Genomic DNA, 14,316 nt, shown 5'->3' with positions numbered 1-14,316 from the left:
TCGGTTTCTCTTTCTGTGAGTTCATCATTGGTGTATAAGAATGCCGTCGATTTCTTGACGTTAATTTTGTATCCTGCTACTTTTCCAAATTCATTTATTAAGTCTAGTAGATATTTGATGGAGTCTTTAGGGTTTTCTATGTATAATATCATGTCATCTGCAAATAATGACAGTTTCACTTCCTCCTTTCCAATTTGGATCCCTTTTATTTTTTCCTCATGTCTGATTGCTGTGGCTAAGACTTCCAGTACTATGTTAAATAAGAGTGGCAAAAGTGGACATCTCTGTCTTGTTCCTGTCCTTAATGGAAATGTGTTTAGTTTCTGCCCATTGAGTATGATGTTGGCTGTAGGTCTTCCATATATCCATTATTATGTCGAGATATGACCCCTCTATTCCCACATTGCTGAGCGTTTTTATCAGAAATGGATGCTGGATTTTGTCGAATGCTTTTTCAGCATCTATTGATATTATCATGTGGTTTTTATTCTTCATTTTATTTATGTGGTGTATCACATTTATTGATTTGCGAATATGGTACCAGCCTTGCATCCCTGGAATGAATCCCACTTGGTCATGGTGAATAATTCTTTTGATGTATTGCTGGATCCAATTTGCTAGTATTTTGTTCAGGATTTTGGCGTCTATGTTCATCAGGGATATTGGCCTGTAGTTTTCTTTCTTTGTAGTGTCTTTTTCTGGTTTTGGAATTAGAATTATGCTGGCCTCATAGAACGTGTTTGGAAGTCTTCCTTCTTCTTGAATTTTTTGAAATAGTTTGAGGAGAATGGGTGTTAGTTCTTCTTTGAATGTTCGGTAAAACTCCCTGGGCTTTTGTTTGCTGGGAGAGTCTTGATTACCTCTTCAATTTCCTCAGTTGCTATTGGTCTGTTCAAGTTATTGGTCTCTTCCCGGTCCAGTTTTGGGAGACTGTGTGTTTCTAGAAATTTGTCCATTTCGCTTAGATTGTCAAATTTGTTGCCATATAGTTGTTCATAGTAGCTGTTAACAATCTTTTGTATTTCTGTGGTGTCGGTTGTTACCTCTTCTCTTTCATTTCTGATTTTGTGTATTTGGGTTCTCTCTTTGTTTCTTGGTGAGTCTAGCTAAGGGTTCATCAATCTTTTTTATTTTTTCGAAAAACCAGCTCTTTGTTTCATTGATCCTTTGAATTGTTTTTTTTTGGTCTCTATATCATTTATTTCTGGTCTGATTTTTACTATTTCCTTTCTTCTACTTGCTCTGGGGTTTTCTTTTTGTTTGCTTTCTAATTCTTTAAGTTGTGAGGTTAGACAGTTAATTAGAAATTTTTCTTGTTTCTGAGATAGGCCTGTAGTGCTATGAACTTCCCTCTCAGAACTGCTTTCGCTGCATCCCATAGATTTTGTGTTGTTGTGTGTTCACTTTCACTGGTTTCCAGGAAGTTTTTAATTTCTTCCTTGATCTCCTCGGTAACCCATTCATTGTTTAATAACATGCTATTTAGCCTCCATGTGTTGAAATGTCCTTGCATGTTCTTGTTGCAATTGATTTCTAGTTTCATGCCATTGTGATCTGAGAAGATGCTTGATATGATTTCAATCTTCTTGAACTTGTAGAGATTTAGTTTGTGTCCTATCATGGGACATTTGAGAATGTCCCATGTGCACTTGAGAAGAATGTGTTTTCTGTAGTTTTGGGGTGTAATTCTCTGTAGATATCTATTAAATCCATTTGGTCTAGTGCTTCATTTAGAGTCTCTGTTTCCTTGCTAATTTTTTGTCTAGAGGATCTATCCAGTGGTGTCAACAGGGTGTTGAAGTCCCCTGATATGATTGTATTGCTGTCGATTTCTCCTTGGAAGTCCTCCAGAAGATTTTTAATATATTTTGGTGCTCCTATATTGGGTGCATATATGTTTATCAAGGTTATATCTTCCTCTTGGATAGGTCCTTTAAATATTATGTAGTGGCCTTCTTTGTCTCTAGTTATGGTCTTCATTTTGAAATCTATTTTATCAGATAGGAGTATTGCTAACTCAGCTTTTTTTTTTGCTTTCCATTTGCTTGGAAAATTTGTTTCCATCCCTTCATTTTCAACATATGTGAGTCTTTTGTTGTGAGGTGGGTCTCTTGTAAATAATATATAGATGAGTCATGGTTTCTTATCCAATCAGCTACTCTGTGTCTTTTTATGGGAGCATTCAATCCATTTACATTTAAGGTGATTATTGATATGTACTTATTTATTGCCATTTTTGTTTAGTGTGGTTCTATTTTTCTTCCCATTTCTCCTGCTAATTACAGCAGTGCTTTTAACATTTCTTGCAGTGCTGGTTTAGTGCTAATGTATTCCCTTAGCCTTTTTTTTGATCTGGGAAGCTCTTTATTTGATCTTCTATTTTGAATGATAGCCTTTCTCTGTAGAGTAGTCTTGGATTCAGATCCTTGTTTTTCATGACCTTGATTATCTCATGCCATTCCCTTCTGGCCTGTAGTGTTTCTTGTGAGAAGTCAGCTGAGAGCCTTACGGGGTTTCCCTTGTAGGTAACCTGTTGTTTATCTCTTGCTGCTTTTAGGATTCTCTCTTTGTCTTTAATTTGTGGCATTTTAATTACTATGTGTCTTGGTGTGGGCCCGTTTGGGTTCTTCTTACTTGGGACTCTCTGTGCTTCTTGAACTTGAATGTCTTCTTCCTTCACCAAATTAGGGAAGTTTTCTGTCACTATTTTTTTTTAATATATTCTCTATCCCTTGCTCATTTTCTTCTTCTTCGGGGACTCCTATGATGTGAATTTTAGTATGTTTCCAGTTGTCCCACAGTTCTCTTAAGCTGTCTTCCTGTTTTTTAATCGTCTTTTCCTTTTGTTTTTCTGATTGGTTGATTTTTTCTACCCTGTCTTCTAATTCACTGATCCGGTCCTCAGCTTCCTCTACTCTGCTTTTTAAACCTTACAATGTGTTTTTCATTTCTGATATGTCATTTTTTATCTCTTCTTGATGGTTTTTAATTTCCAATTGGCTTATTTTCAGCATCTCTATGTCCTTACTCATGCTGTTGAGCTTCCTCAAGATCATGGCTCTGAATTCTAGCTCTGTTAACATGCCTAACTGCTCCACATTGATCTCATCTTCGGTGGAGGTCTCTTGCTCTTCCATTTAGCTTCTGTTTCTGAGTTCACCATTTTGGCTATCACAGTGGCTTTTGGAGCCTGTCAAGTTTCCCCTGTGGGTGTTGGTGTTCTGCTGTTTGTGGCTCCCTCTCCTGGGTTTAGATGAGCGAGGGAGGACCCACATTAAACAGTTAAACACCGCTGTCAAGTCTTACTTTCCTGGTTAAAGTTGTTAGCCCAGGAAAGGTACTGTTATCCTCTAGCTTTTTGCCTGGAGGCTAGCAGTTGAGGTTACTTGATGGGTTTTGGGTTGTCAGTTGATTGAAAAACTCCCTCAGGTGCTCAGCATAAGGGGATTTCTTGAGGCTGGGGCAGATGCTGGTTGTTAATGAGCCTCAATTAGCATTTCAATGGCCCACAGGGTGGGGTTGGATCTCCGAGGGAGAGGCTGCTTTCTCTCCCCAGAGCCCTGGGAAGGAGCAATGTGGCCACCGTCCTGCGTGGCAGCAACTCAGCAAAAGCTCTGAGCTCCCTCCAAACCCCGCGTGTCCCGACATAGTCCCAGTCCAGCCTGCCCTCCCTCTGCCGGAGCCCAAGGTGAGTGGCTGTGGCTGTTTCAGCCTCTGTCCAGGCTCTGTGCTGTGGGGCCGCCTGGGAGTGTGACCCCAGGGCGCTGCTCCCAGCTGAGGCCGCTGCCGAGCTGCCGACCGTGGGGCTCCCGGCTCCTGTCTCGCGCCTTCGCAGTCCTACCAGGATCCAGTCAGTGTCCCTGGTTATATGGTCCTCGCAAGCTGCTTTTCTGCTGCTTTTTCCCTTCGATTTGTCTGTGTTATAGTTGTAATTCCAGTTTGGTCCAGGGAGACAGTCTGTGTAGCTTCCGTTCACTCCGCCGCCGTTTTGGAATCTGTATCTCTTCTCTTGATTTTAAAGGAAATATTCTATTCCCTTTTTCTCTAAGTGGTAAAAAGAAATCACTAAATTACTGGAAATTTGGTATTTTCAATTTATTTAGGGTTTGTAAGGTGGTTTCTAAGGCTGGACAGAGAAGGGGTGTTTTTGCAAGTGGGAAAGAGTCCCCGTTATATTTTCTGGGTCCAGGGTCCGACTGCAGAGCAGACGCTGGAGAGCAGTCTCCTGACCTCCCAGGCGGCAGGCTCCGGGTCTGCTGCGCGCCAGGCCCACCTGACCGGCCCCGGCTCCGGCGGGAAGTCTCCGGGGATTCAAGGACCAAGATTCACCCGAGCAGAAATGGTCCTCAGAAGGTGGGCGGTTTGCTTTGCACTGAGCATTCCGCGGGCTAGTTCTACTTCTCTCTCTCAGGGCAGATTACCACTTGATGTTGCTGTTCGGTGTCTTACTTCGTTAAAATTGTTTTCAGAAAAGATGCTTTGTATTTACTGAGACTCCAACAGGCAGGCAGTGACAAAGCAGAGGTGGAAGCCGTGGGCAGAGGAAGAGGTGGCCTCGCGGTGCGGAGCGTCACAGCGGGTCTGCGGGGAAGGCTGGGGCAGGACAGTAACGATGTGACGAGTCGTGAGGTTCTCTCCTGATGGCTTCTCTGTCCTCAGAGAAAAGAACTGAGGCTCTCGGCTGAACGTGATGATGGAGAGGAGTCGCGAAAGGGTTGAGGAAAGACAGGAAGGTGTGACAGCGCCAGGAGCAGGATGTACAGACTGCACACAGTTCTGGGACCACGGACTGAGTGAGCCACAGCACAGCAGTGGTTTTCTCCAGCCACCGTGGGCAGAGTGGGTGGTGGCACAGTGAGAGCGACAGGCTGGTTTAATCCGGGCTCATGTGGCACAAGGAAGAAGGGAACAGGGGCAGGAGAGGAGGGGGGTCACCCCGTGACCCGCGCAAGGCACTCCCTCTGAAAGGAGGGACACTACCCACTCCTCTTCCTGCAGGCCTTTCCCTCAGCACGCCTCATCATCACGTCATGTCATCTCACGTCGTCTCATCATCACATCGCATCATCACGTTGCATCATCACGTCTCATCATCACGTCATGTCATCATCACGTCGTCTCATCATCACGTCGTCTCATCATCACGTCGCATCATCACGTCTCATCATCACGTCATCACATCGCATATTTAATTTCTCTCATTTACTGTCCCGCTCCCCTGCTGTGAAATCTGCATGAAGGCAGGACTTTCTGTCCGTGTAGCTCAGAGTCCCTGCCGGACAGCCGGACAGCAGCTGCTGCAGGCCCTGTGGCCGGCCCTGCCCACCACTGCCCTGTGGTTTCAGAGTGGTTGGGGGTGATACCCAGCAGCTATTTCTAAAGGACTGAGTGGTTTGGATATAACTTTGATTTTTAAATTGGTAACATTAATTTCTTATTCTTATTACAATAAAGGGACCTTAAGGTTATGGAGGTTTCTCTAAAAATTTCTTAAGTAGAGGGAAATAATAAAAAGCGGAAGGTGAGAAATGAGATAGGAACATATGTGAGTGCCAGATCAGAAAGTTCCTTTGGCCAACTTGCTTCCAGTTGGGGGTGGGAATGGATGGGAGAGTGGGATGCATGATAAGATGTACATTATAGAAGTTATCTGGGCCCTGGCCAGGTTGTTCAGCTGGTTAGAGTGTCATCCGGATACTCCAAGGTTGTGGGTTCGATCCTCCGTCAGGGCACACACAAGACTCAACCAACGACTGCATAAATAAGTGGAACAACAAATCAATGTTTCTCTCTCTCTCTCTCTAAAATCAATCAATAAAAAACTAAAAAAAAAAGTTATCTTTGGCATAGTTGGAAAATAGTTCAAGGGGAAATGGATTGGGTTTCAGAAACCAACCAGAAAGCTGTGCACTGACCCAGGTGAGAGAGGAGGGTGAGGGCAGAGGGGAGGGGATCTGGGCGGGGAGGCGGAGGGGGAGGGGGAGGGGGAGGGGGCGGAGGGGAGGGGGAGGGGGAGGGGGAGGGGAGGGGGAGGCGGAGGCGGAGGAGTCGGGGCAGCTGCTCCTCCTCACTCCTTGGTCCCCACCCCGGCTGTTTCACAGGTCCTGACTATTGGAAACTATAGGACTACTTTCATAATATCTGAATTTTTGGCTAAAAATACCATTAAAAACCCCCATGAAAACATAATTTCCAGTGTTCAAAAGAATTAAGTCGTGATGTCATCGCCCCGTGGGGCAGCGGAGCTGATGAGGCGGGACTCGCCTGTGGCCGGGCCATGCCTGCGGCACTCAGCTGAGGGGCTCCTGCTGGTCTGGGCTGCCAGCCAGCAAACCCTTCTAAAGAACCACACTTCAGTAGTTCTCAAACAAGTCACCTGTGCACAGCTACAGAATACCAAGTCCCAGCACCACGCTATGGCTGTGTTCACATAAGTATTTATGCTCACATATGCATATTCGTTCAACAGGTACGTGCCAGGAACTGCTGGGGGCTGGTGCCTGTGGGCACGCATGTGTAGTCCCCCAGGTCTGTGATGTCCGACCAAGATGTTCTCACTGAGATTTTTGAACAGAAGTTCACATGCGTTCAATAATTGGATAAATAATTCTAGCCGCACTGTGTAATATTTTCTCCTCTGAAAGTATGATTATGAGAAGTACTGCCTTTTTTTTTTTTTTTTTTGCATTTATCTTCAGATAGAGCGGGAGGGAGAGAGGGAGAGAAGCGTCCATGAGAAAGGGACACATCGAGTGGCTGCCACCCGCATGACCCAACCGGGGCCAGGGACAAACTGCAACTGAGGTACGTGCCCTTAGCGGGAACCGAACCCGGGTCTCTCTGGACCGTAGGCCGACGCTCTAACCGCTGAGCCAAACCGGCCAGAGTGAGAAGTACTGCTTTTTAAAAATTATTTCACTCAGTCGTAGTGGCTACATCAACAGTCTTCATAGTAATTCTTAGAACAAACAGCACTTTTAAAAGTGTGTAAGAAAGTTTGTAAGGAGGGAACAAGTCTCACTGGAAGGCAGTGCTGTAAGTCTCCTGGGAACTCAAGCCTCTGAGCCATGCAGTCTCTTAAATGGTGGGGAACGAGATACTTGATCATGTCTCACAAGTTCAACTGCATGTCAACATCTAAAATTCTGCAGAAAGAACCAAAGTTGGAAGGAGATCTTGGCCTAGAAAAGAAACACTGCTTGATAAACTCACTAGCTTTCATTCCCTCATTCATTCAACAAGTATGTCCTGAGCATCTCCTAAGGCTGGGCCTTCTTTCAGAGTCTGGGGGAAGGCACTGGCGGAGAACACCAGACACAAGTCACCTTATGGAGCTGACATTCTCGTGGGGAAGAAAGAAAATAAAAACTGCAAGTGAAGAAATATAAAATGCAATCACTGACGGGATGAACGCGGTAAGGAGAAACACAGTGGGTAACGGGACAGGAGACCAAAGGGCACCGTCTTGCCTTAGGCGTCTTCGTGTTTCCAGCGTCTGGCAGAATGCTTAGAAAATATGGTCGCTCGCATACTTGTTATGTAAATTAAAGTGAGATTTTACAAATCTGTTTTTATTTCTGAAAATACTTGTATAATTCTGAAAACTGGGGTACAGGCACTTTAAATTGTAATTCTGAACTTAATAGAGTGAAGAGAGAGAGCCAAGATGCTAATAACCCCGCTGAATACTTTTACAGGTGTACTAAAACCCCAAATCCAAGCAAATATGAATATTTTTAGTTAAGTTTACTAATACAATAAAGCAGGTATGTAAAATATTAATGAGCTTCTATTGCTTCAGGGTTAACATATAATTTTAATAATCTACATGTTATTTTATTTTTTCTTTATTGATTGTAGAAAGATAGAAACATTGATGAGAGAGAACATTGCCTGGCTGCCTCCTGCATGCCCCCCCACTGGGGATTTGGCCCAAAACCCGGGCATGTGCCCTGACCGGGAATCAAACCGGCAACCTCTTGGTGCAGGGGTCAATGCTCAACCACTAAGCCACACCGGCCAGATTACGTGTTACTTTTAATACAATGATAATATAAAATTAAGCTAATTTATTATTTTTTTCCTGAGAACTATGAAAAAAATCAAATGTAATGGGACCCCCAAAAGGGTGGCCCTACTTTTCTCTTAAACTTGATGCAAAATATCTGCCAAGTGACCAAAGCTTTGTCTGAGTAGATTTATAGTGTGAGTCACCAGAGCACACTGGCTGACGAAACAGCTGTGCTAGAGGAAGGGATGATAAACCTGCACAGGACACCCTTAGTCCCTTACTAAGCAAGTATAGTTACAGATTCTGCTCCATTTTTCATGATGTTTTTAAGATCTCAGCCAACACCACAGACACTTTTTCATCTTCCATTTCCACACTGTGATACAAATAAATCAGGCACTCTGGCCCATCTGAACACTGCCTCCTCATGTCCTAGGCCTAGGACGCTACATGTTAGTTGCTTCAAGGTAAACAGTTGTTTTTAAATGCTGTCTTACTGCAGTTTTGAGGCCCTACTAGAGACAGGTCAGTTTCCCTTTGTGAACAGCTGATTAAATTCACACGCTCAATTGCTTCCCTTCCTGGACGCTTAACACTCTGGCCACTGTCCATCGGCCTGAACTGTCCCAGGTCAGATATCAGACCGCAGGGACATCTCTATGCCTCAGAGCCTGCTGAAATTATTCCGATTAGCCAATCCTCCATCTATTCACCTGCCTCATTCCTGCCAGCAGAAGCCACAGGGAAGGCGCTTGCCCACTGTCCCCCGCCCCTCTGCCTAGTGACCGGCCCCAGGCTTCCCGAGTGGCCCTGTGTGGTGTGCTGTGGTCACCCCTGGGAATCTGGAGTACAGAAACTGTACAACTTTGGTTTCTTTCTCTTGATCTGCCTCTGGCCTCGCTATATTTGTAACAAGGTTAAAACACAAAGATATACAACATATTTGTTTTAGTTAAGAAATAACACTAAAATCAACCGCTAATGTTTCTTAATTAGAAGTAATATGTTGTATAATAAGTGCAACATTGATTCTAATGACCCCCGATGTTAATTCCCTGCAACAGTTCTGATTGATTGATTTTGCAGCTACAGTTGATTTCAACTTCTAGGATGCTGTAACTGACCACAGACACATGTACAGTCCGTAAAAGAAAAAAGTTATCCAAAGCCTAGTTTTCACCAACATATATTATCATCAATCACTGCTAAATGAGGTGGGATATTTTTCAAGAGTATGTTTGGATCCACTAAAGTATACCAGGTTATTTAGATTAATCAATCCATTAAAAACTCAACTCTTCAAAATCATTAAAGAGATGAAAATATAGCAAAAAGCTCTGAGCCAATTCTTGAATGAAAGCTCGTAATGAGAAAAGCCGCAGAACACTGGAGCACCAGACACCTGCGCCCGGGACAGCATGCACACGCCCGCGTCTAGGCGCTGGCCTGCTGAACCTTCAAGCCTGCTCACACCACCTTGCTCAACGCCCTCGACGACACCCCATCTCACTCGGCACAAAAGCTCAAGGTCTGGCTGGGCAGGGGTCAGCAAACTTCTTCTTAACAGGCCAGACAGCGAATCTTTTTAGGCTTTGCAGCTCAAACAGATTTCATTGCAATTATAGAACATGATTATGCTAACCCTATATGCAAACAGTATTAGGGTTCTAAACTGCCATGTCCAACAAAAATTGTATTTTGTGGAATATGCATAAAATTTATAAAAACACACATTAGCTGTTTTGATTTATAAATGCTTACTTAATATTTTTATAGTAGTTCAGTGAATATTTGATGAATAAAACATATAAATACAAGGTCCAGAATTATACATTTTTACAAAAAGATGATGACACAGACCTTAAACCTGAGGTTAATTTCTCTGTAAAAAGTATCAGACAATCAACAGTGGACTTACTTCAGATTACTGATTCTAATTTCGGCACTTTCAGTAAGTTTCTTTGTTTCTTCTCTCCACCTACTGGCTGCCTTCTGTTGAGTCACCAGGAGGTGCCTCAGTTCAACAGTGGAGCTGCGATTACTGTCCTCCATCTCTCTCAGCCGAACTTCGAACCCGTGTTCCTTTACTGAGAATTCATGTTCCATTGTACTGATCTAGGGAATAAAATGAACACAGTCTCTTCTTTTTCTTTTCTGTTATTCTAAGGGACATACTGACCAAGGACATACAAGGAATATTCATGGTGTGGTCCACAGCACATAGATGTTTGGATGAGAAATCCACATAAAAATTAAGCTTATAACTGTTTTCATCACACATGAAGCCTTACCCTGTATTACAGGACACATCTAGTGAAGCCAGAATCATGAGCGGCTAGTTTTTTGCAGCACTTTCCCCGGCACCTTGAAAGGGCAGTAGTTAAAATGTACACTCTGTAATATAAAACTGCTCTCACCATGTACGTCTACTTTTGTTACCATGATCCATGGAAAATGTTCATGCCCTCTGTCACTGAAAGCTAGGTTTTACTCAAGCCATTTAAAAAGGTATTTACTGGTCTATTATAAAGGCTACAACGCAGGCAGATGGAAGCGGTAAGGCAGGACATGGCAGAGGCTGTGGGCTTCCGTGCCCTTCTCCGAGTGCACCCCGTCCCCAACCCTTTGGTGCGCTTACCAACTCAGGAGCTCCTCCAGTCACTTTTGATTAATTTACTAAATTTCAGAGTGTCTCTCAAAGGGCTTTAGGAAGTCAAGTAATATTACATATAGGAATTCCTTCACCATTTCAGTTATGGTACAATTTTTTTTTCAGGGAAAAAAGACTATAATAATGATTTTGAGAATCTCATATGCAAATAAGTTCAGTATATTTCTAGACAGTGTACGTCATTACAGTAAAAACACCTTAATGCAGAATGAACACACGAGCGAATGCCCTCGGGCTACCCTAGAAGCTTTCTCAGCTGGGTCCGGGAGAGAACTACGCCCCGTGCCCTACGGTGGGTTCTGAATCGCCTCCCCACTGTGCCCCTAGAGTGAAACTGCCTTTCACCACCCTCGAGGCACCTGAGGAAAGAGTAACTGAACCGTTTCTTTGCTGCAGTCTCAGGACATCTTTATCTTGCTACATTAAAGAATATTATAAAGAACACCTAACTTTGTGATATTTTCAAGTATTCTGCTTTAAAAATGGCCATAGCTGGCATGGCTTCTAGTAATTCATTAAATATGGCTACTTCCAAATTCAAAAAAGGATGAACAAGGGACCCAACTTTACCATTTCAAAAGAGACAAAAGAAAGCCCCATGGCAGCAAGGTGCCTGGCTCATGGGGGGGCGGCAGCAGCCGTGCTCACGCCCTGCGGAACGAGCATGCTTACAGACTCCAAGTCTGCGTTCCCAACAGCATACAGTAGACTTTTGAGACTTCATGAATTCAGGCATGGAAAACAATATTGACGCCTTAACTCTGTATTGTACTACAGCTGGGCAGTCCTCCCGAGGCTCCCCGGCGCCTGCTATTCCAATAATTTTTGAATGATCAGATTCCTCAAATTGAGATTCGAATATGCTCCCCCTTCCCTGACTCAGTCCACTGTCCTGGAGAAGCCCGGGTTCCGGTATCTTAGGTGGAGTTGTTTATTTCTCTTTCCTTCACACATACTTTGAAAAAGGATCTAAGCATCTATACTGTTTTAGAATTCTGCCTGCCAAGTGACTCCCCACTGCCACCTGGACAGTCTGGGACAAGCCTTGCTCAAGGGCCCTCATGATGACCCGCCTCCCCTCCTTGCACCAGCCGGCGCTATGCCACCCTCCCCCTTCTTTCTTTCTTTGTGCCGCGATACCCTCGCATCCCCGGGTCCTTTTCACACCTCCCTCTGCATGGCATCGTCTTCCCCTCTGCTTGCCTCGGTTCTTTCTATCTGACTTTTAGAACTCAGCTCAGTATTGCATCTACAAGGTAATTCTCTTACTATCTACCCAAAGTCAGGCCCCTCCTGAGTTCTCACCGTGCCTTATGTGTTCCCTAAAAAAGTATTCATTAGTTTGTGAGATGTTTAAAGTTTGCCCACCTCCATGCAAATGATAAGCTTTATTTTTTTTCCTTTATTGATTTTAGAGAGAGAGGGAGAAATAGAAACATCAATGAGAGAGAACATCGACTGGCCGCCTCCTGCACGCCTCCCACTGAGGATCAGGCCCACAACCTGGGCATGTGCCCTGACCGGGAATCGAACTGGTGACCTCTTAGTGCATGGGTCAATGCTCAACCACTGGGCCACGCTGGCTGGACACAAATGATAAGCTTTAAAAGGTGGAGACCATGTCCTTTTTGTTCACTGTGCATCTTCAGGACCGGAAACATAGTAAGGTTGTCAAAACACAGCCATAGATTGAATAAACGATGGCTTTTTGGTATCAACATTCAGTCTTGAAACAAATCCCAGGTCCTTTAGTGGATGCGGTTCCGAGTGTTAAACTGGACCGGTCTGCAGTGCAAGTGGAAGGCCAAGGGCCACCACAACTGGGCCTCCTACAACAAACGTCCCGCTGATGACGGGCTTCCAATGCAGGGTAGGAAAAAGGGATTTACGGTCTCCCTCCTCCTTCCGTTGTGTACTCGTGTCTGCTGGGCCTGGGGCCAGGACTATTTGGTACAGTACATATATGTTATGTACAACTTTAAGAGAAACAGCCAAATGGTGGTTATACCAGTTTACATTCCCCAAAGTGTCATGTGAAAGTTCCGATTGCTCTAGAACTGTCCACCCTCGATACTGTTAGTTTTTTCATTTTATCCATTCTGGTGGGTATGTAGTGTTACTTCATCAGAGATTTAACTACATTCCCCTAATAAATAATAAAGTTGCACATTTTTTCATACATGCTTTTTATAATAAAAAGTGCCCATTTAAGTCTTGCCCATGTATGGAAATGCGATGTCTGTTACTTCCTTATTAATTACGTTTTTTCCTTATTAATTAGTAACAGTTTTTATATTCAGAACAAGTCCCCTTTCTTTTGGTTGTATGTATTATAATACTTTCTTCCACTTTTTATTCTCTTGATGTCTTCTGATGTCATTTATTAATTTTAACGAAATCCAATTCATCTGTTTTCATTATGATTATTGTTTTTTTTTGTTCTGAGAAGTTATTTCTTACTCAAGGACATGAAGATGTTCTGCTTAAAGCTCCACTGTTTTATATTTTGCATTTAGGTCTACAAAGCAACTCAAATTACTTTGCATGTATGGTGTGATTCAAGGTTCATTTTAAAAATGTGGACCCACTGATCTAGCGTCACTTATGGTAAAGATAATTCTTTCCCTATTGAACTGCAGGGATGCCTTTATTATACATGAGATTAGGAAAAACTGGTTTGTTCCTGAACTCTATTTTGTTTCATTTATCAAGTTGATTACTTGTATGTCGATTACACATTTTTAATTACTGTAGCTTTATATAAAGTCTTGGTATCTTGCAGTACAATTCTTCCCTTGTCCAAAGATTTCCCAGTGACTAAAGCATGAAGTACAAACTTCTCTGTATGAGCATAAGGCTCTCTTTTTCAAAATTTAAGCTTTTACCAGTAACTACAGTGTTTAATATTTTAATAGGAGGCATTCAGCCTGCAAGTATGGCTCAGTGGACTGAGCATCATCCCATGCACTGAAAGGTGGCCAGTTCAATGCCCGGGGAGGGCACATCCCCAGGGTTTTGGGCTCAGTCCCCAGCGGGGGCATGAAGGAGGCAACTGATCAGTGTTATCTCTTATCAATGTTTCTATCCTCCTCTCCCTCTCCCTTCCTCTCTCTCTAACAATGAAAAATATAGTTTAAAAAATACTTGTAATAGGAGACATTCAACATATATATGCAGAAGTCTCATTGAATGGGAAAGGCAAGACATGTGTTGATGATACTGTGCTTCTTGAAACTCCCATAAACAGACGATCATGTTCCTATTGCCAAAGCATGGGAGCATCAAGGAAGAGAGGATCAGAGACAACGAAGTGGGGTTTTCTTTGGAGGACGGCATGTCCCTTGCCATCTTCCTGGCATGGGATGTCCAGACCACTTTTGAGTGATTCTCAGGGTAGCATCCTCTGTGCAGTGAGTTTTATAGTTCAGTTTTGAGAGGCTATCATAGAGGGAGGACAGAGGCAGTCTATAAAATCATGTAATCTATGGTTTTGTTAGCACTGCTTAAATTGCCTTGGCAGGAATATCAGTGTACTTCAAGGCTGGAAAGAATTCTGTGTGTGCGGATAGTGAAAGCAATCATTTTCAAGTGTGCTTGCCAAGTTCGACAACACAGAAGAGACCGTTAATGCTCC

The 14,316-nt window shown here is 43.5% G+C and overlaps 1 protein-coding gene across 1 annotated transcript in view; it reads right to left on the bottom strand.

Annotated features, from left to right (window-relative positions):
* The window catches only part of SCLT1 (sodium channel and clathrin linker 1), a 112,827-nt gene that overhangs the window by 25,086 nt on the left and 73,425 nt on the right, over window positions 1–14,316 (bottom strand). The window contains exon 18 of the mRNA XM_036241553.1: window positions 9,930–10,126. Within this exon, the coding sequence (XP_036097446.1) occupies window positions 9,930–10,126 (197 nt within the window). The remainder of the gene's footprint in view (window positions 1–9,929; window positions 10,127–14,316) is intronic.

This window comes from Molossus molossus, unplaced genomic scaffold (genome assembly GCF_014108415.1).
Source record: "Molossus molossus isolate mMolMol1 unplaced genomic scaffold, mMolMol1.p scaffold_m16_p_4, whole genome shotgun sequence".
NCBI classification, from domain to species: Eukaryota; Metazoa; Chordata; class Mammalia; order Chiroptera; family Molossidae; genus Molossus; species Molossus molossus.
Note: the sequence above shows the minus strand (reverse complement) of the source record. Positions and strands in the feature narration are given on the sequence as shown.